This window comes from Helobdella robusta, assembly GCF_000326865.2.
Source record: "Helobdella robusta unplaced genomic scaffold HELROscaffold_49, whole genome shotgun sequence".
In the NCBI taxonomy this organism is placed as follows: Eukaryota; Metazoa; Annelida; class Clitellata; order Rhynchobdellida; family Glossiphoniidae; genus Helobdella; species Helobdella robusta.
Window position 1 is genome coordinate 382,852 of NW_008705246.1, and position 21,076 is coordinate 403,927.

General features: G+C 37.7%; 2 protein-coding genes across 2 annotated transcripts; one reads left to right on the top strand and one right to left on the bottom strand.

The window, feature by feature from the left end:
• Positions 1-2,885: 2,885 nt before the first annotated feature.
• HELRODRAFT_178648 (hypothetical protein) lies at positions 2,886-4,742 on the top strand (the record flags this gene model as incomplete). Its single annotated transcript, XM_009026745.1, has 2 exons — positions 2,886-2,984; positions 4,518-4,742. 2 exons carry the CDS (start codon positions 2,886-2,888, stop codon positions 4,740-4,742), a joined length of 324 nt encoding a protein of 107 aa, XP_009024993.1.
• A 223-nt stretch (positions 4,743-4,965) lies between these two features.
• On the bottom strand, positions 4,966-7,717 carry HELRODRAFT_178649 (hypothetical protein; the record flags this gene model as incomplete). Its single annotated transcript, XM_009026746.1, has 3 exons — positions 4,966-5,224; positions 5,313-5,386; positions 6,890-7,717. 3 exons carry the CDS (start codon positions 7,715-7,717, stop codon positions 4,966-4,968), a joined length of 1,161 nt encoding a protein of 386 aa, XP_009024994.1.
• Between the last annotated feature and the right edge of the window lie 13,359 nt (positions 7,718-21,076).

A 21,076-nucleotide genomic window follows, 5' to 3' on the forward strand; every position in this document is an offset into this window, starting at 1 on the left:
TGACGATGTAATGATGATGAAATGTCAATGTAATAATGATGTAATGATGATATAACGATGATGTAATGATAATGAAATGATGTAAAGATGATGGTCATGGTGAAGCAATGATGATGTAACGATGATGTAATGACGACGTAACGATAATGCAATGATGATGTAATGATGATGTAATGTCAATGTAATGATGAGGTAATGATGTAGTAATGTCAATGTAATGATGATGTAACAATGATGTAATGATGATGATGTAACAATGATGTAACGATGATGTAACGATGATGTAATGTCAATGTAATGATGATGTAGTGATAATGAAATGATGATATAACGATGATGTAACAATGATGTAATGATAATGAAATGATGTAAAGATGATAGTCATGGTGAAGCAATGATGATGTAACGATGATGTAATGCGACGTAACGATAATGCAATGATGATGTAATGATGATGTAATGATGATGTAATGTCTTTGTAATGATGATGTAATGATGTAGTAATGTTAATGTAATGATGAGGTAACAATGACGTAATGGTGATGCAATGTCAATGTAATGATGATGTAACAATGATGTTGTAACAATGATGTAACGATGATGTAATGACGATGAAATTATGATGTAAAAATAATAAAGTCATGGTAAAGCAATGATGTAAAAATTATGTAATGATGATGTAATGATGATGTAACGATGATGAAATGATGATGTAAAGATGATAGTCATGGTGAAGCAATAATGAAAAGATGATGTTATGACGATGTAATGATGATGAAATGTCAATGTAATGATAATGTAACGATAATGTAATGATGATGTAAAGCTGATGAAATGATGATGTAAAGATGATAAAGTCATGGTGAAGCAATGATGTAAAGATTATGTAATGACGATGTAATGATGATGAAATGTCAATGTAATAATGATGTAATGATGATATAACGATGATGTAATGATAATGAAATGATGTAAAGATGATGGTCATGGTGAAGCAATGATGATGTAACGATGATGTAATGACGACGTAACGATAATGCAATGATGATGTAATGAAGATGTAACGATGATGCAACAATGATTTAATGATGTTGTAATAATATAATGATGTAAAGATGTAATAATTATTTAACTGATGCAACGATTATTAATTAATTTTCATATGGTAATAATATGATGACGTTCTAATGTAATAACCACAAAGATATTACAATAATGTAATAACAAAAGTAATGATGCAATTTGTTTTATGTCTGATGACGATGATGATAATGATATGACGATGATGGTGATTATGATTATTTAAATGTGATGATGACGTAATGATGATGTATTGATGACGTAATGATGGTGTAATGGTGACGTCATGATGACGTAAAGATGATGAAGTGATTAAAATATGATAAAAATCTTTCAGTGGAATATCCCACCAATGATTGATGGCTCCGTGATAACTCAAACGTATATAGTGATAATGATAATAATAACCAGAGTGATGATAATGATGATGATAATGATTATGATGATGATGACTATGATGTAGTTTACTGACATTAATTTGCCACCATCATTATCAACGTGACTTTAGTACAATCACCGAAATCGTTTAATCTTTAGGTTATCATGATCATGTCATCATCATCATCATCATCATTCTCTTCCTCCTCATCATCACCACCATCATTATCATCATCATTATCATCATCATCATCGTTAGTGTAATTATCATCATCATTTAAACACAACAAATTTGAGAAAAAAAACCTGATATTCAAAGTAATAAACTTACAAGATGCACAAGTTGTAGGTCGTGTATCTGGAACAAAAAAAAGTATTAAAAACACTGAAACGATTTTGGATAGGCCAGAAGTAGGACAAGTTATCGGGCTGCTGGGAGGTGGCAAATATGATTTCAAATCTCCAAGTTTCATGGGATGATCCGCAGAGTCCTTGACGGCATTCACGCACTCATTCATTCACGCACTCATTCATTCATTCATTTACGCACTCATTTATTCATGCACTCATTCTTTCATTTACTCATTCATTCGTTCATTCATTTATTCACTCACTCATTCATTCATTCACCCACGTATTAAACATTTTTATAATATAATATAGATTAATTGAAATAAACATTATTTTCGTGGTGTTACATTTACCATTATTATTCCACAACTGCTATAATGTTATTACAATAAAATGCCATCATCAAATTATCACCGTTTATCTTTTTTTGGTCATCCTTCAAATAATATAAAAAATAAAATAAAATAAATCTTCATCTTCTCATTTGCATCGTCGTCATAACATCAACATCCTCGTCCTTAATTCACCATCATTGTTGTCGTCATCATCATCATCGTCGTCATCATCATCAATATCATCTATAAGTAATCATCCCTGCAAAATCTGAAGTTAATTAGTGTAAATTTCGCGTTCAATTGATTCACTTTTTCAATTGCACCGTCAATTTTCATGCGTTTTCTTATCATCGTCATCATCGTCGTCGTCATCATCACCACAATGAGTCATGATGGAGGCAGTATAAAATATCATCATCACCATCATGTAATGATGTAATCATCATCATCATCATCATCATCATCATCATCATCATCATCATCATCATCATCATTATCATCATCATGTTTTTCCTAGCTGGCTAACATTCATCTCATTGCACTCTGCACTTTGTATGTTCTTAATAATTTCACAAACACCAAAAAGTTAGGTGTGTTAAAATTAATTAAAAAATAAGCTGGAAACTTGTTTAAAGGGTTGACGAACAAAGTTGGATCGCACGAATGAAATGATTAAACAAAATCAAACATGGTTTTTTAAATGTGGAAATGAAAATTTTAATTCATAACTTATTTTGCAGCATGAAAGTTAAAAAACTAGTAAGACACCTAGTAATACATTGTGGCGAGTTGGACAAAGCCCGGCAGAAAAGTCAGATGGGAAAACATCGCCACTCGCAAGTTTCTGCACAGCTCAAGAGTGTCAAAACCAAAAATTTTGAAATTATCGCAGATATAACAGCAATCGCTGAAAATTAAAAAGAATACTTTAAAAATATATACAACGAAACAGCAGAGGTCAGATGAAATATAGAATGATGCATCGCAACCTGCCCTCCGTTCCGAAGTGAACCGCGCCATGCGAAGTGGAACGCTGGCGGTACTCGTCCCATTTCCCACTGTGAAATTAACCAGCACCACTGATTGCTTACATCTTGTTAATCAACTTCTTTATCAATGAATATTTAACGATGAACTCATTTTGTAGCGCTTGAGACACTTCTACAACAAATTTATTGTTTCAGTTGGAGGTCCATCTTATAAATTGATTCAAATTATTGCAAATATTTTGCAAAAAAATAAAAATAAAAAGAAGTATTAATTAATATTTACAAAATGTAGCATGCTTGGATCTATAAAGGAAAAACATCAATCAATCACATACCAAACCCGCCAGTTGAACTCGGTTTGAAGCACGGCAGACAAATAAGCAGAAGCAGAAGTGCTAAACAAATATAGTTAAGAGACAACTGCCTGCTTTCTGGCACCACCATCACAAATGGATGACTGGCCTTTCAAAATGTTTCCATTTCATGTGTGACTCCAGAATGGTTTCAAATGTTGAAACAGAAATTGAAAATGAATCTCTGCGAACTTGAATGACAAATTTGATGATTACGGGGAGTCTATAAAGGAACATTGCACGCTGCTGATGCTGATGATTGGGAAGTATAATACTCTTATTAAGATAAAACTTCGAGCCAAAGGCTGGTGGTGATGACGATGATGATGGTGTAATGATGAATACAATGATGATGATGATGATGATGATGATGGTGATGATGATGATGATGATGATGATGGATACAATGCGCCTACCATCATGCGCAGAAATGCCGGATGGTTCCTTGAGCACTGGGATTGAAGCCTTGGAGAAGAGCCGACAAATGTAGTCGTTTAATGCTGAGTGACGTAGTTTACGGCCCCCACCCAGGCGACAAACCAAACCGTGGTGCTCAAACTCGTCCGCCCCAGCGCCACATCGGCACGTGTATTTATTTTGAATGACCAGGCCAAGTCTGAAACCAATGGCAAATCTCACAGACTTGTCGTTAAGCCTGATGCCCACAGAGGTGTTGGGCCACGATCTCAACCACCCACAGCTGGAAACGCTGGACATGGCTAACAAACGAGCGGTGGAAAAGTCGTCGGCGCATGAAGACAACAAATTTTGAAAAATCTTTTTATATTCTTCGTTCAAAATTTGGACGTGCGTACGGTCCCCCGGGGCAAACACTGGGGAAAGAATATCGCGGCAACGAAAAAACCGGTGAAGCAGAGAGGACTGTAAGTCAAGAGTGGCAGCGGCAGAAGAATTATAAACAACAGGAGCCAGCTGAACCACGCTAAGCAACCCCAGCCCACCAAATCGCACCGGCAGCTGAGCCTAGACCAACCACTGTCGGTCACTTGAACATTGCAAATCGACGACAGGGCGGTGCGCAGGGCTCCGTCAAATTCGCCCAATTTAAAAGGGTCAATGTGTTTGGATGTACGCAGGAAGTACATCAATTAGGGCAAACTGAGGGCATTGCGGATAATAGTCAAGGCATCATGGGCCGAAAGACAGGAAACACGACCCAAGGCGAATTTGAGCTCAGAGAGCTTTTGGTCAAAAAACTTTATTTGGTAATCGCCCTCGACCAAGAGTGTGCCTAAAAAACTCAGTTCTGATGCACCAAATCTCGGTATTCTAGTCAGCGCATGTGTATGTAATTATGTATGTATGTATGTGTGTGTGTGTGTGTGTGTGTGTGTTTGTATGTATGCATGTATGTATGTGTGTTTGTTTGTTTGTATGTATGTATGTTAAAACCAAATCATTGACGAATGACACCAAAAGCCAAGCGTCTGACTAAATTTGATTTTATTTGCTATAACGTCACTCAACCCCGTCGGCATTCAACTCCACATTTTCCAACACACAGACGCGCAAAAACCGCTGCAGGATGCACGAGATATTATTCATAGCAAAAAAATATTCCCTACTATAGCTTGACCTAATACTGATATTTTTACAAATTCGATTGAAAAACCCGGAGGTGTTACGGTCCATGGGGCCGAGGACCTCGATACAAATCGGTAAAAACTCCATCGAGGGGAGAGCCCCGTCGTACTTTTTGATCTTCTCGTCAGATGCCCTGGTTGCAGTAACCGCTTTCTTTGCTAGTAAGCTGCACGTAGCGCTCAGCAAAGGTGCCCGGAACGGTAACGTCCCACGCCAGGCACCTGCCGGCTCTCCAAGGGATCAAGGTATACCCGTCAGGGCGTTTACCGTCGTGCGCCGCAATGCCCGACGGTTCCTTTAAAACCGGAATTGAGGCCTTGGAGAAAAGTCGGCACACACAATCGTTTATGGCTGAATGTCGCTGCTGGCGACCTCCGCCCAAACGATAAACAAGACCATGATGGCCGAGTTCATCCGCCTCCGCGCCGCACCTGCATGTATATCGACTTTGAACGGCCAACCCCAGACGGAAGCCAATGGCTGTCCTGACCGTTTCGTCGTCCAATCTGGTACCCACCGACGTATTGGGCAAAGATCTCAGCCAGCCACAACTCGCCTCGCTGGATACTGCCAGCAAGCGAGCTGAGGTCGCCGAGTCAGGGCTTGAAGAAAGCAACTCTTTGAATGTGCGTTTATATGCTTCCTCCAAAATGTTGCCCTGGGAAAGGTCTGTTGGTTGGATTGGAGTCGGTGGAGTACAGTGTAGGCTACTAAATTGCCAAAGAAGGGCAGACTGTAGGTCAAGCGTGGCAGATGCAGAAGATTTATAAACAATTGGTGCAAGCTGAACCACGCTTAGTAACCCCAGTCCCCCAAATCGTACCGGCAGCTGAGCCTGAGACCAACCCTTGTCGGTAATTTCGACGTTACAAATTGCTGAGAGGGCCACCCGCAGAGCACCCTCAAATTCGCCCAAAATGGCCGCATTAACAAAGTTGGATGTGCGCAAAAAATACATCAATTTCGGCAAACTGAGGGCGCCGCGGATGATTGTCAGCGCGTCGTGAACCGGGAGAAGAGAGACACGTTCGAGGGCAAATCTTAGCTCAAAAAGTTTTTTATTAAAAAACCTGTCTTGATGATCGCCGGCCATCATTGGAGTGCCTAAAAAATTTAATGATGAACGGGGCACTGTGGGGGCATTAGCCAGCACGTGTGGCATTTGAAACGTGTCATTTACAAATAGTTCACACTTGTTTGTGTTTAATTCAAGACCAATGATGGAAGCGCCGACCCTCAGCGACAGGAAGTCGTCCGCTGAGATGTTACCCTCTGCGGCCAAGCTGACATCGTCCAGGTGGCCACAAACAAACGCCGAGGATGACTTCGTCAACAGCGGGTGAAGGGTTAGAGCAAAAAGCATCGGTCCCAAAGGGTCGCCTTGCTGTACGCCCTCGCACGATTCAACCACCCAGGCGTCGTAACCAAGAGAAGAGACTCGGCCATATGCGGAATGACAAAAATTATAAATTTGAGGACAGTGCTGCTTAACTGCCTCTAACATTGAGTCTCTTCTCAGGGTGTTGAAAGCGTTCTTGAAATCAATCTTCAAGAATCCCCACCGTTTTGTAAGTGCTGAAATCAGTTCACGTACGGCGTGGACGGCCGCCTCAGCACCACCTTTCACACCGACGCCCAATTGGATAGGATAGAGTTTGGCTTTGACCTGTTCCAACACTAGCGCCAGAGCGCACTTACTGGCCAGCCTCCTCCAGAAATTCCCCACCGCGATGGGTCTGATCCCTCCATCTTTTTTGTTTAAAGCCACCAGAGGGCCCCCAAAAAAGAAACGGCTAACCGCGGGAGGGCAGACCCCAGATAACAACAAATTTACAAACCGGGTGAGGTTATTTAACAATTCATCGGTGGGCGTCGGACCGGAAAGTAAATCCTTTATGTGCTGAGGCCTCAAGCCATCAAGGCCTCCAGATGAACCATTATTAAACGATTTTAAAGCCGTCAACACCTGGGCTGGTGAAACGCGACCATTGGACGGCTCCTGCGTGGGGAAAGCTCGCCTGTTCAATGGAGCACTGGGATGAATAGCTTTGAGTTTAGCGAGTGTCTCAGGCGAGCTCTCCGCCAAGCCTGCGGGCGAACAAGCAAGTCTGACGGCCGCCGAGAGACTGCCCTGTTCAATCCAACTGTTTGGATTGTGCTTACGCGGTTTGGTGTTGTGGTCAGTGTTGAAGCTTGCCACAATAATCTCGACCTCAGTCGAACTGAATTCGGCCAACCGTTTAATAACGTAATTGGCTTGATTAGTCCTGCGAACGCCCCTGGTGGGCTTGAACAAAACAAATGCGAAAAAACATTGGAGCCTGCACCAATGGGCCGCGTCGCAGGGATCATTGCAAACGGCCGTCAATAAAGCCGACAATGCTTTAGATACCTTGTCTCTGCACGGTTTGGGAACGTGATCATACAGATGGGCAGTCCTCAAAACGACCGTCAGCCTGTCAAAAACATGAAAAAAATCCCCTTGGGAGGGACTCTCCGAGACCGACGCCGAAGAACCGCGTGTAACAACATGAGGGTTGATGACAGGTGCAGCGGTAAGAGGCGGTCGCGCGGAAGCATAGGACCCGCCGGAGGCTGGTCGGCTACCTTGAACGAACCAGGGCATTCCTGGCCCTTCGCTTTGCCTCCATGTCGATATAGTTTACCGTCCGGTTTTATTTTATAATGATTTAAACAAACCGTGCATTGGTATAGGACCGGTGCCATTACGTCAACGAAATAAAATCAAAAGCGTGTAGATAAAACCGTGTGAACAGTGATAAAATAAAATAAATAAAATTGTGGTGAAAATAAAAAAGGTTAATTTAAATAAATTTAAAAATTAAAAGAAAAACTAGGAATGAAACAGAGAAAACAAAAATAAATATTAATGAGCATTGTACGGTGCAGCTGGGTAAAAGCCCACAGCTGTTGTTAAAGTATGGTAAAGCTAAAATTAAAAATTTGAGACCACAAAAGTTAAAAAACCAACCGAACGGCGGGACACTAATCCGAAAAAGGGCAAAAGCGACAATCTATAAAAACCACACCAGAAAAACCGAAATTATTGCAACAAAAACCTTAAAAACCAGAAATATTACTAAAAATTAAGCGAAATACTAAAAATGTGGAAGCCGACACGAGCTGAGCGAAATGTATGTATGTATGTATGCATGTATGTATGCATGCATGCATGTATGTATGTTTGTTTGTTTGCATGTATGTATGTATACGTGGATGAATGTTTGTATATTTATTGTTTGTACGAATGTATGCATTTAGGTATGATTAGCATGAGAATTTCGAATGACCCGAGAAATGTTGTAGTAAAACATCAACAGCGAATGACAAATTGCTCGTGTTCCCATCATTGATACGTTGGTGTGTTTGACTGTTTGTTTGTATGTTTGTGTGTTTGTTTGTGTGTTTGTGTGTTTGTTTGTTTGTGTGTTCGTATGTTGGTGTGTTGTATGTTGTATGTTTGATTGTTGTGTTGGTGTGTTGGTGTGTTGTATGTTGGTGTGTTGTATGTTGGTGTGTTGTATGTTTGTGTGTGGTATGTTGGTGTGTTGTGTGTGTTGTGTGTTGGTGTGTTGGTGTGGGATGTTTGAAATTATTTTGTTTTCATCATGATTAATCGGTTGCCAGTTGCCTGGTTATGGAGTTTTACGATGGTGCAAATGTTATTGGCGGTTCTGTTGCCATTGTGTTTTTGCATCATTGTCATTGTTGTTGTCGTTGTACTTGTATTATTGAGGTTTCATTGAGTTTGTTTCAGTGTTGTATATTGATGTAATGTTGTTGTGTTGGAGTGCATTCCAGTTGTATCAATGTCGTTGTATCTGTATCATTGTTGTTGTCGCTGCATTTGTATCATTTGTATCATTTGCATCATTTGTATCATTTGTATCATTTGTATCATTGATGTGTGTTAGTGTAATGTTGTTGTGTTGGAGGGCACTCCAGTTGTATCGTTGTTGTTGTCTGACTGATTAAAATGATTCTGCTTTGACGTAATACAGTTCGTTGTTATATTCTGATTTTAAATAAAAAAAAATTAATTTCTATGTGATCACAAAACAATTTCTATGAAACTACAAAGTCATCTCATCTAGTCAACTCGCCCAAGTTCAACAATCATGTTTCATCCATCCATCCATCCATCCATCCATCCATCCATACATCCATCCATCCATTCATCCATCCATCCATCCATCTATCTATCCATCCATCCATCCATCCGATCATCCGTCCATCCATCCATCCATCCATCCATCCATCCATCCATCCATCCATCCATCCATCCATCCATCCATCCATCCATCCATCTATCCATCCATCCATCCATCCATCCAATCTTCCGTCCATCCATCCATCCATCCATCCATCCATCCATCCATCTATCTTTCATTAACCCACCCAATGAGTGATAAATGGATGACGTCAGATTTCATTTGACGACCCAAAACTTCCGTCGACGCTTAAAAACTTCAACCTTTGAAAATGGCGACGAAAACATTTAGCCGATCGATCGAAGGCGTGTTTGAAATTCACTGAAGATGATTTGATTCATAGAAATTTGTTATTCCAAGACTCGGAAGTTGAAGACCCGACAGCGTTTCGATCAGGAGACTTTCAAATTTAATCTCTCAAACGTAAGACGTCCTACGCTTTGTGTTGTTGAAAAAAAATATTTCTTTTTGTTTTTACAAAGTTTTGTTTAACGATGGAGAAATTTGGTTGAAAATTTCCAGGTACATAAGTATCAGTAAATGTTTTTTTCAAACGCTTGAGGCTTTTCAGCAAATTCTGGTCGCTCTTAGGAGCAAATATTTCTGTGTTTATTTGCGTGTGTGTGAATGTGTGCGTGTGTGTGTGAATATATGTGTGTGTGATTGTGTGTGAATATGTGTGTGTGATTGTGTGTGCGAATTATAATAATAATTATTATTATAGCAAATTGCCATCACATGCCATATATTGGGATCGGAACAATGCGTGAACCAACTTTCATAACTGTCTCATCATCGCTGTACTTATTTAATTTTAAATGAAGAGCAGTGATGACTAACTATGATGATTATGATTTCATTTTAATCATGACAATTTCTCCATTAATTAATTAACTAATTAATTATTGATTGTACGCATTTGATGAAAAATTACCTATTATAAAAAAACTTGTAACAGCGCCTCTATCAGACACAGAGCAACAACATGACAGCTTGAATGATAACAAAAAAAATATACAGAAAAAAACAAAAATAAGATAAATAATTAAATAAATAAATAAAACAAACAATACATAATAACCATCCACCAACTAACCTGCCGGCAAGCAGATACAATAAGTAACCAACAAACTTAACAGACCGCGAAGTGGAGAAAATGAAAAAAAAACATACACGGCATGTCAAAAACGAATAAATAAACAAATACAATTGATCCAAAACCATTCATACATGTGCGTACTTGAATGTGTGTGTGAATGAGTGTGTTAATGGGTGTGTGAATGTATGTGAATGTGTGTGAATGAGTGTGTGAATGAGTGTGTGAATGTGTGTGAATGAGTGTGTGAATGTGTGTGTGAATGAGTGTGTAAATGTGTGCGTGAATGTGTGTGAATGAGTGTGTGAATGAGTGTGTGTATGTGTGTGAATGAGTGTGTGAATGAGTGTGTGTATGTGTGTGAATGAGTGTGTGAATATGTATGTAAATGAGTGTGTGAATATGTGCATGAATGTGTGTGTGTAAATTTGTGTGTGTTTGAATGAAAATGTGCAAATGTGCGTGTATGGTGCAGTGGTATTCTCGTCAAAGTTTAAATTTTTCTTATTTAAATATTGACAATTAATTAAATTAATTAATTAATTAATTAATTATTGACATCATTTGCACGATGTGTCGCTAGTTGTTCGTTGTTAGCCACGCGAAGATGACACTCAACGCAGCCACACTCCATGATGGGGGGCCACAAATATCATGGCACGGTTGTTCGTGCAACAACAAAAATGATATTCTGCAAAAACGATACAGACATTTAAAAAGACACTTACTTATTTGCAAACTCAATACCAAATGTTGAAAATATCAGAAAATTGCAAGATTTGTTCACGCATTAATCAAAAACATTGAATGTCTGCGTCTACCAAGTTACTCTGATCCAGGTGATGTTGATAAAGTGAAGTTAAGCGATGGAATGAAATGAACTGAAACAATCAATCAATCAATCAATCAATTAGCTTAAAAAGCGTTATTTCCGCGATGTTCAACAGCGCTCCTCAATGAATTTTGAAAACAGATGGGTCTTGAGATCTGCTCTGAACTTCGCAAGTGATGGAGAAGTAGTCAGAGAAGTAGGTAGAGAGTTCCAGAGAAAAAGACCAGAAAAAGCAAAAGCAGATTTGGCAAAAGAGTGTTTAACACGAGTTAAGAAAAAGCGAGAAGAATTTACTTGAATGGCAAAAAGCAAATTTATAATACAAAACCACCTGAGTTACTTGTATTTTTATCTAGAGGATAGCAAAGGTTGACACACATTCACACACATTCACACACATACACACACTCATTCACACACATTCACATACATTCACACACTCATTTCTTAGTACCATTCGATACCATGGTCTCAAACATGACCATAATTTTCTCAATAAGCTAAATTTTTTGAGAAATATTGTAATTATTTCGCATGTTACGCAATTTTGGCAGAATCAAAAAAAAGAAACATTATTTCAATCAATTTGTTTTACAAGCAGACCCATACTTTCATGTGACGAAACTTTGGAGAACTGCTCCACCTCTCGTGGCAACTGCTGGGCAGCGTGTGGTTGCATGTTGACACAAATGCTTCTAGACCCCCGAGTGGACTGCGGAGGTTCGTTCCGCACGGGCCATGCAGTGTTCCTGTGTGACGAACATTTGAAAAAAATTACAATTTGAAAAACTGGATAACAAGAACAAATATTGGATCGACAAATGTTGAAATAATTCAGACTGCAGCCGGCATGTGATGATGACTTTTTAAGCAGCCACTTGATGTCGCGAACGAGGACCCGGTTTTGGTGTTCTGTCTGGAACCAGGTGAGGACTTATCGGGAGCATCATCATTCCACTTCGCCACCCTCCTCATTTCAAACAATGATGGTTATCTTTCAAACATTCACAATCATGGTGACGATGATGATAATGATCTTCTAAAAATAACAACAACCTCAACCACAAAGATGATGATGATTACGACGACGACGACGATGATGATCTTTTAAAAACTGACAACAACGATAAAGATGATGATGGTGATTCTTCAACAAACATCAAAAGCCACTCAAACAAATTGCTGCATGGGCCTGGCGAAACAATCAACAAATAACTGCCTGCAAATCTCCACCATTGGATTTCAATCTGTCGCATCTTTATCTATTACATGCCGCGATATAATTCAACCGTGCGCGCGCCTCTGTGTGTTTGTTGTGTGTGTGCGTGTGCGTGTGTGTGTACTTAGATTTATGTGGATGTATGGATATGAGTGTATATATGGATGTATGTATGTAAAGGTATGTGGATGTGTGCATGTGAATATGTGCATGTGGATGTGTGTATGTGAATAAATGTCTGTGGATGTGTATATGTGAATATATGTGTATGTAAATGTGTGTGAGCGTGATGTGTTGGGCCAGTGCAGACTAATTACATCACTCATCCAATTGATCTTCAATCATTTAACACAGTCCCTCCATCAGTTCTCGTAACCTCTCGTTCTTCATTATTTTCTTGCAGCTCGTCTTAATGTTCCTTTGTTGCTTCGTATGCGAGGTGATGATGTTTTGCTGGTTGTAAGCGAGTCATCATGGCTGTTGTTGTGACAGCTGGATTATTATCATTGCTGTCAGTGATGTTACTGCTTTCATTATCGTTAACAAAGTTATATAAATGCATGCATGTGATTTTGTGTGAATGTTTGTGTGAATGTTTGTTTGAATGTTTGTGTGAATGTTTGTGTGAATGGTCGTGTGAATGGTCGTGTGAATGGTTGTGTGAATGTTTGTGTGAATGTTTGTGTGAATGGTTGTGCGAATGTTTGTGTGAATGCTTGTGTGAATGTTCGTGCGAATGTTTGTGTGAATGTTTGTGCGAATGTTTGTGTGAATGGTTGTGTGAATGTTCGTGCGAATGTTTGTGTGAATGTTTGTGCGAATGTTTGTGTGAATGGTTGTGTGAATGGTTGTGTGAATGGTTGTGTACGAAGGCGGACAACAGGAGGCTGTATTGTGTATGAAGTTAAGTGTACGGATGAACGGATGGAAAATTATTGAAAAAACAAAAACATTTTGAAAATGTGATATTTTTATAATAATGACAATAATAATAATAATAATTTTGAACAGAAAAAAAACAATTTTTGACATTTTAAATGTACTAAAAAAGTATACATACATATATTTTTGCATACATAGGTGAACTGAACACTATAGAGTCAGAAACGCAACTCTGGAGAGTTTAGGCCCACACCAGGCACCAACATCTTAATGTGGGCGCGAGCACTGCAGCGTGAATCGCACTTACAAGGTTCATCAACAAATTAACTTTCTCTACGTCTCCAGGACGATACAAATATTACATAAAACACACGCACACACTCAACACATACATATAAACTACAAACTCACACACGCATACATTCCACACACACATACATCACATGCACACACACACACCCACACACACACACACACGCATACACAACCGACATGCAAACATACGTAATAAGAAAAATAAGAAAGAGCATATACTCATATTTATTGCTTGTGTTGTGGAAAAATCTATGCATTATGCGTAGAACTTAATTTGAACAATGTTCATTGACAGAAACGTAAACACGCATAATGATAACACGAGTGCGACAAAAAAAGTTTTATTTGGTAAAAATGCATAAACGTTATTGCCCCTCATGTCCTACGCGATCCTGCGTGCGAACACATGCGGCCTGCTTTGTTTGGCTCGGGAAATATTTCTTAGGAAGCACCTAACTTAGACATTGCCTTGAAACAACACATGCAAGCATGCATACGTACGTACATTGCTTTGTAGATTTGTAAAGCGCCTCTATTGAGCTATCTTCAGGGCTCTAATTGTGCTTCGTTTTGTTGAAAAAATGATGTTTCAAGTCTCCTCTAAAGACTGATGTCAGAGTTGACTTTTAAATGAATCGGTAATGAATTCCAGGTCCTGGCTGCTGCAGCTAAAAACTTTCTCGCACCAAAATGAGATGCTTTGAAAGGAGGACAGATAATATTTCCGTGCTTTGCTGATTTCAGTCGTTCCGACCAGAAACATCTGATACCAAATTTAGCATTTTTTTTTAAAATAAGCCGGTGCTCTTCCATCCAGACAGTTTCTTACCATAAGAGCAATTTTAAATTGAATTCTGTCTTAGACTGACTGCCAATAAAGTTTGTTTTTCATTTAATCAGAAGTGTTGTCAAATTTAGAAACCAATGCAATCACCCTAGCTGCAGACCTCAGAACCGATTGTAGGGATACCAATTGATATTTGCTGACACCATACAAAACAGAATTACAGTAGTCAATCCTTGTACAGACAAGACTGCACATCAGAGTTTTTGCTGACTCTTCTGTAAGATAGCGTCCAATTGTTTTTATCCTATGAAGCTGATGATATGATCGTTGGCAGAGACACTTCACAGGATTCTCCATGGAAAGACCTGGGTCGAGAACGACGGCAAGATCAACAACTGGATCTTTACAATCATTCACATTCAGCAAATTGTGCTTACTTCCAAGCCAAATAAATTTAGTTTTTCTGTTGTTGAGTTTTAGTTTATTTGCTGACATCCACTGTTCTACAGTTTTTATTGCTTTTGAAACGGTATCCGATAGATTACCCATAGATTCACGCGGTGAGAAACCACACAACTGCACATCATCTGCATATAAATGACAGCCAATACCAAGTGACTCAACAACTTTCATAACGTCAGCTGTATATAAAATGTAGAGTAGGGCTCCAAGAACCGATCCCTAGGGCACACCACGATCCAGTTTCGTTGTAGCTGTTTCTGGTCCCACTGTAACAATTTGAGTTCTGTCAGATAGATATGACTCAAACTACTTAAAAGCAAAATCAGTAAAACCGTATGATACTGGAAGCCGTTTCAATAACGTTTTGTGGCCTACGTTACCTTTATCGATCGATCGATTCACGGACATCTGAACAAACCTTCAACAATGCAGTCTCTGTCGAATGATGAAGGCGAAACTCTGATTGTAATTTTGGAAAAAGTGCATGTATATTCAAATATCCAAGAAGCTGATCGGCAACAAGTCGCTCAATAGTTTTTGAAATAAATGTGAGGTTAGAAATTGACCTGAAATTGTCTTCAATGTTCGATGGTTTTTTTAACAGAGGTAACACCACTGCCATCGTCTGTGATTCAAGCATTGTTGTTGATCAAAACATGGAAAAATGACAGCAGTGTGTCCACCAATTTTTTGACAATGAACGTCGATATTGGATCAAGGCTGCAAGATTTTGTTGATGACGACTGAACTTTATTTTTTTTATTAATTTTTTTTGTACAAGAACTCATGCGATCGAATGGGGGTGCGTCGAACGTAGGACTTGCAGACGTTGCAACTGCGAACAAAACTCACCACAACAGCCACACCGGATCCAAGCAAGCACTCACACGCCCGCAACGAGTTCGTACAAATAATTTTTCAAAAATTCAAAAGGGTTTAAATAAATAAACAAATAAATTTACACCCACGCAAACGCGTACACCTATTAAATTGATAGCAATTTTTCAATACTGGCATTTTTTGTGTGGATCATTTAAAACTAAAATGAAAGATGAATATTTTTGTAAATGTTCCAATCTGTACGAGGCAACAATTATTTTCCATGCTCATTTCCGTCGGATTGTTTGACATAATTTGGCATGATGCTTAAAACTTTATTAACATCAATAGCCATTGAATTATGGAATGGACATTTTCATTTTCAATCAAATCTCACCCAACCTCACACTTGTTCCAAATTTGACTCAGTAACCCAAATTTTTAAAAGCAACTTCGAAGTCAAATGATTTCGGATTTAACTTCAATGAGCACAAAATCTAAATAATATAAAAAAGGTTTTGTGAAAGTTGACAACAGCACCAACCTACCTGGAGGAACAAACTGACCATCTAAAAATTCAGCATCATAATTTGAAATGACTTCAAGAAACGCCTGAAAAATGCATGCGTACATACGTTGATAAATACATATATTTATATATATATATATACATATCTTTTAACACACACACACGCACGCACGCACACACACACATGTATATATACACATGCACACAGATAATTACAAACAGTGGCAGACACATGCGCACACATTAATGAGCAGGAGGAGGAAGGAGAGATGCGACTATGAAGAGATGCATGTCTGGGTTGATGGATGATTGCAGACGGAGAATATATATCGAGTTTTATGCATGAATAACGATCAGCTGAGTTCTTTCTGCGGAACTATTTTTCTGTCCGGGTCAACAGTCGCGTTCGTGGGGTAATGCATGAAGTTGTCATACTGCCGACACACAGCACGGTTATAAAAGAATAAATCAACATTTTACGATTGCTTGCTGATGTTTTGGCCGGCACATTAATTTTTTTTACCATTTCAATAGGTTGGCAAACGCGTTTTTTAGTTTTGGATTAAAAATATTCTTGCTGACTAAAAATTATTCAAAATAATGGATTAGCCAAAAGATGTATTCTGATTTCAAATTATTTTCATCATTCTAACACTTAGGAGCACATAATACAAATGCTTCTTTCTCATTGAAATTTATTGAAACAAGCGGTTGGAAAGCCAGTTCAACAAATATTCCGCCAATCCTTCGGTGTTAATGACGTCTTGTCCTTTACATCAGAAACTGATGCAGTTCTTATTAGCTTTTGAGTTTTTGATCACTTGTCTGTTAAAATATTGTTTGAGCTCTCATGGATTTGTTGATAAGGTTTTATTTTATTTGAAACTTCATTTTTAAATTTCTTGATGGCTTCATCTGCTATTCGTTGGTTGTAAAGTTTCTATCCGGTCGTTAAGATTGTCCTGCTTGATTTTCATATTTGTGGCATCTCATGTGCAGTTCGTGTTGACTTGTGGTGTCAGTGCTGTGTATATTATGAACATAAATTCAATTAAGAAACACTTTTATTGTCAGCAGCTGTTGGATTGATGGATGCCAAATTAAGTGATGAAGTAATACCGAGGTGGAACTTTCATGATGAAGACTTGCAGAGGAAGGTTTTCAAACTGAAATTTCAACAACGAAGTTGTAAATTTAACTATCTTCGCCTATTTCCCGTAAAATTAAAAAACAAAATTTGTTAATACACATTGAGAAATATATTTGGATAATTTTCCAAATTGAATGATGGCTCGGAGGACGACACAACTCACCAGCGTAAGTGAAGTAGCGCCCACTTCGTCAATTAGCCAGCAATCTACTCCGACGTATTAAAACGCTTCATGAGATTAACAGTCCGACCATCATTCAATTAGTTTTTAAATTTTATGACTTCACAAATTCACAATTTGAAACCTCGCATATAAATCCTTTTTTTCTTGTTAATCAGTTCACGTTTTTACTGTCAAAATGTTTTTTTAAAGTAATTTCTGGGATAAAAGTATTGACTAAAACTATATAATAACAAAATCTAATAAGTTATTTTATTTCAAGCTTAGAGCTACTGTCAAATATAAACAACAACCAACGAAACCACCACAAACAACAAAACACATCAACAATAACAGCAGGCCATGCACAATAACACAACCGACTGCACAACAACAGCCTACAATTACATACACTGCTGCAAAGTGAAATTAACCAATTAAATTATTAGCTAACCTTTCTAGTTTACGAATTAACTTATTAATCAATTAATCTATCAATCATTTAACACATCAATTAATCAACCGACACACAAGCACCAACCTACCAACAAACAAACCAACCAATAATTAACCAACCAATCAACCAACTAGCTAACCAGCCAACCAACCAACCAGCCAACCTACCAAACAACCAACCAAACAAACAACCAACCAACCGACCAATTAACCGCAGACCGACCCGACCGACCGACCGACCAACCAAGCAAATACAAATTCTTTAAGATTGGATAGGTAGCAGCAAGCAAGAGCAGTAGATGAATGATGTTCATTAAATAAGTTCCCAGCACGCTCCTGCTTTTAAGCTTGCCCGTTCTTTACGATTAACTTTAATTCACTTCGTTCACGGTGTTAACAGGCAAACAAACAAAGAACTGTTTTCTTTATTCTGTCCATGCTGCATGAAGTGGTTGGCGAATCCTTCTCTCTACTTCTCAATTCTTCGCCTTTGTTTACGACAGCCCTAATATATCCTCATCAGACGAGTTCCGTGAAGCAACCTCGGTGCCATACGTGCTGTGCACTGTCCTGTACGACATGAACGTGTACAGACATGAACGAGAGAGAATACAGGCATCAACTGTTGTAACTACACTCATTAATAATTACACGAGCGCATGTATTGTAAGGTTGCCGACACTGCTCTTGCTGTGACCCGGTTCGATTCGAATGTATAAATGTGTGACTTCTGAGCATTATTAAAGTGAGAATTGAAATAATAAAGATAACAATGTATTTTCAATAATAATTATTATTATTTAATTTAAAATTTTTTACATATTTTTTAAAAGTTATTATTGTATTCTATAAAAATGTTTAATGACAATATTTTCTATATTTTTTTAAATGTTTTTTGTGATGGACAATCAGACTCTAACATTACAAATCTTGCTGAAAGTGGTAGCAGCAGCATTCATTATAAGATTGCTTTATTTTGTAACTTGTACTTTTATTTTTTTATTTTTTTTTATTAGTCTTTATTATTGCAGCTCTGACATACGCAGAACCACTTACAATGTTGCATATATATATAGATTATGTTCTTCATATCTTCAACCAATGATATGAAGCAGCCATCTTTCGCCACAAAGGCTGTTTATTCTTTTCACACGACGTACACATGTATTTTATGTGCACGCGCAAGCACTGCATCATATACACTGAGTATATGATAGCCATTGAGATGTTTGACTCAGCGCGCATTTGAACCACTGAGCCACCTCGCCAGCCAAAATGCGACAACTTACGTCGTCTACCCACTTACCAGCCTCGAAAGGATGGACGGCTGGGTTGATTCCGGATAGTGGTAAAAACGTTTTAAAAAAATTTCATTTATATTCAAAAATAAATTTTAGAGCTTGTCTTTTTTAGAACTTATACATGATGTATACAGCTATATAAAATCATCTTTAAAACTGGTAATATACTACCAAACGCTCTGTGCAACCAATTTTAAAAAAGGCATCTCTGAGACGCAGCAAAAAACGCAGTTTTTTCAGCCACAAGAATGAAATAAGTCATGAATAAAAATGAATTATCTTTTGGTATATTTTGAAATATAAATATAAATTAATTTTAATATGAAAAACAATTACATCGGTAGATTTGAAATGTTATTTTTTGAAGTATCTTTTGTTTATTTAAGTGTAGCTTATTCAAGTAAAATTACAAAGCAACAGTTAAAAACTTTTTCGTGGGAGTTCGAACTCGGATTCGAGAGTCGGAAATTTTTTTACTCATGCCGGAATCTAAAGAATTGTAATCAAGGAGTTGGATTAGGAAATATTTTCATCCGACTCCAAAACGCTGGATTATGATGTCATTTGATTTAATTTGTTTAAATACTTCACATGATTTAGTTGAACAAGGCAGACCTCTTCTTTGACTTTACGTTAAAAAGAGTAATATACGATATTTCGTGCCAGCATGTCCAGAAACAATGTTCTTACTTATTCTCTAATTGTAATAATAATGTATTTCTTTTAATTAAAAACTGAAAAATTTTAATTATTCACTTCATTCGAGTCGCTTCTAATTTAACATTTTTTTTTATCCAGAATACTGAAAGATTAAAAAAAATGATTCACTTGAAATTTAGAAATTTATTGCTATCATTTGATGTTTAGAACTATTTGATTTTGTTTAATTCTTCTTAATCAGCTTTGTGAACAATTTAATAATAATAATATGCTTAGAACAATAGTAGCAACAATAATAAAAATGTTGAAATAAAAGCAACGATTTTGAAAAGTGGGTCATAAATAAGAGTGTTCAGAAAAGTCGCTTTGATAATCAAAACCCAAAAGCCCAATTTGTCAATGTGGCAAATTTGCAAATGCAAATTTAAAAAAGAAGCTGTTTGTAAATGTGGCAACTTGATTGCATGTTCTCTTCTTCGTGTCTCATTCTTCTTCTTTATCGGCCACTACTCTAGCGGCCTACCGTAAATTACTTTATGCCTTATTTTGTTCATTTTGTGTTTTTGCATCTTTTTCACGCAGTTTCTCTGTTGCTGAATTCAAATGAATTCATTTGAATGAAAAGCTAATAACAAAAATAATAAACGTTAAAGCAAAAGATTGCTACAAAATCTCATCAAGTCACCTCTGATCAGCATTGTTGTCTTTCTCAACAAAAAAAAACAATAAAAATGCTCTATGATGTTTGCATTGGAAATTCCGCATGCATGCATGTTGATGAGTCGTTCATATAATGAAAATAAAATAAAATTTCGCGCGAACGTGGAATAACGGAATTTTATTAAACACATTGTGCTAAAAAACACGTGCCATTTTACGATTGTTTGACTTGGAATTTTTTAATTAACGAAGCTCGGAGTGGATGTGCAGAAGAACAAAAATGCAGGCGGAACTTGAATGCGAACGATGTCTAAGAACCTAATCAGAGATAGAAATAAAATCTTTATTGACATTTATCAGTTGCTCTTTTTATGGCATGTGCATATTTGGTGTTAGGATCGTTGCAAGGTGAAACAATAAATGCA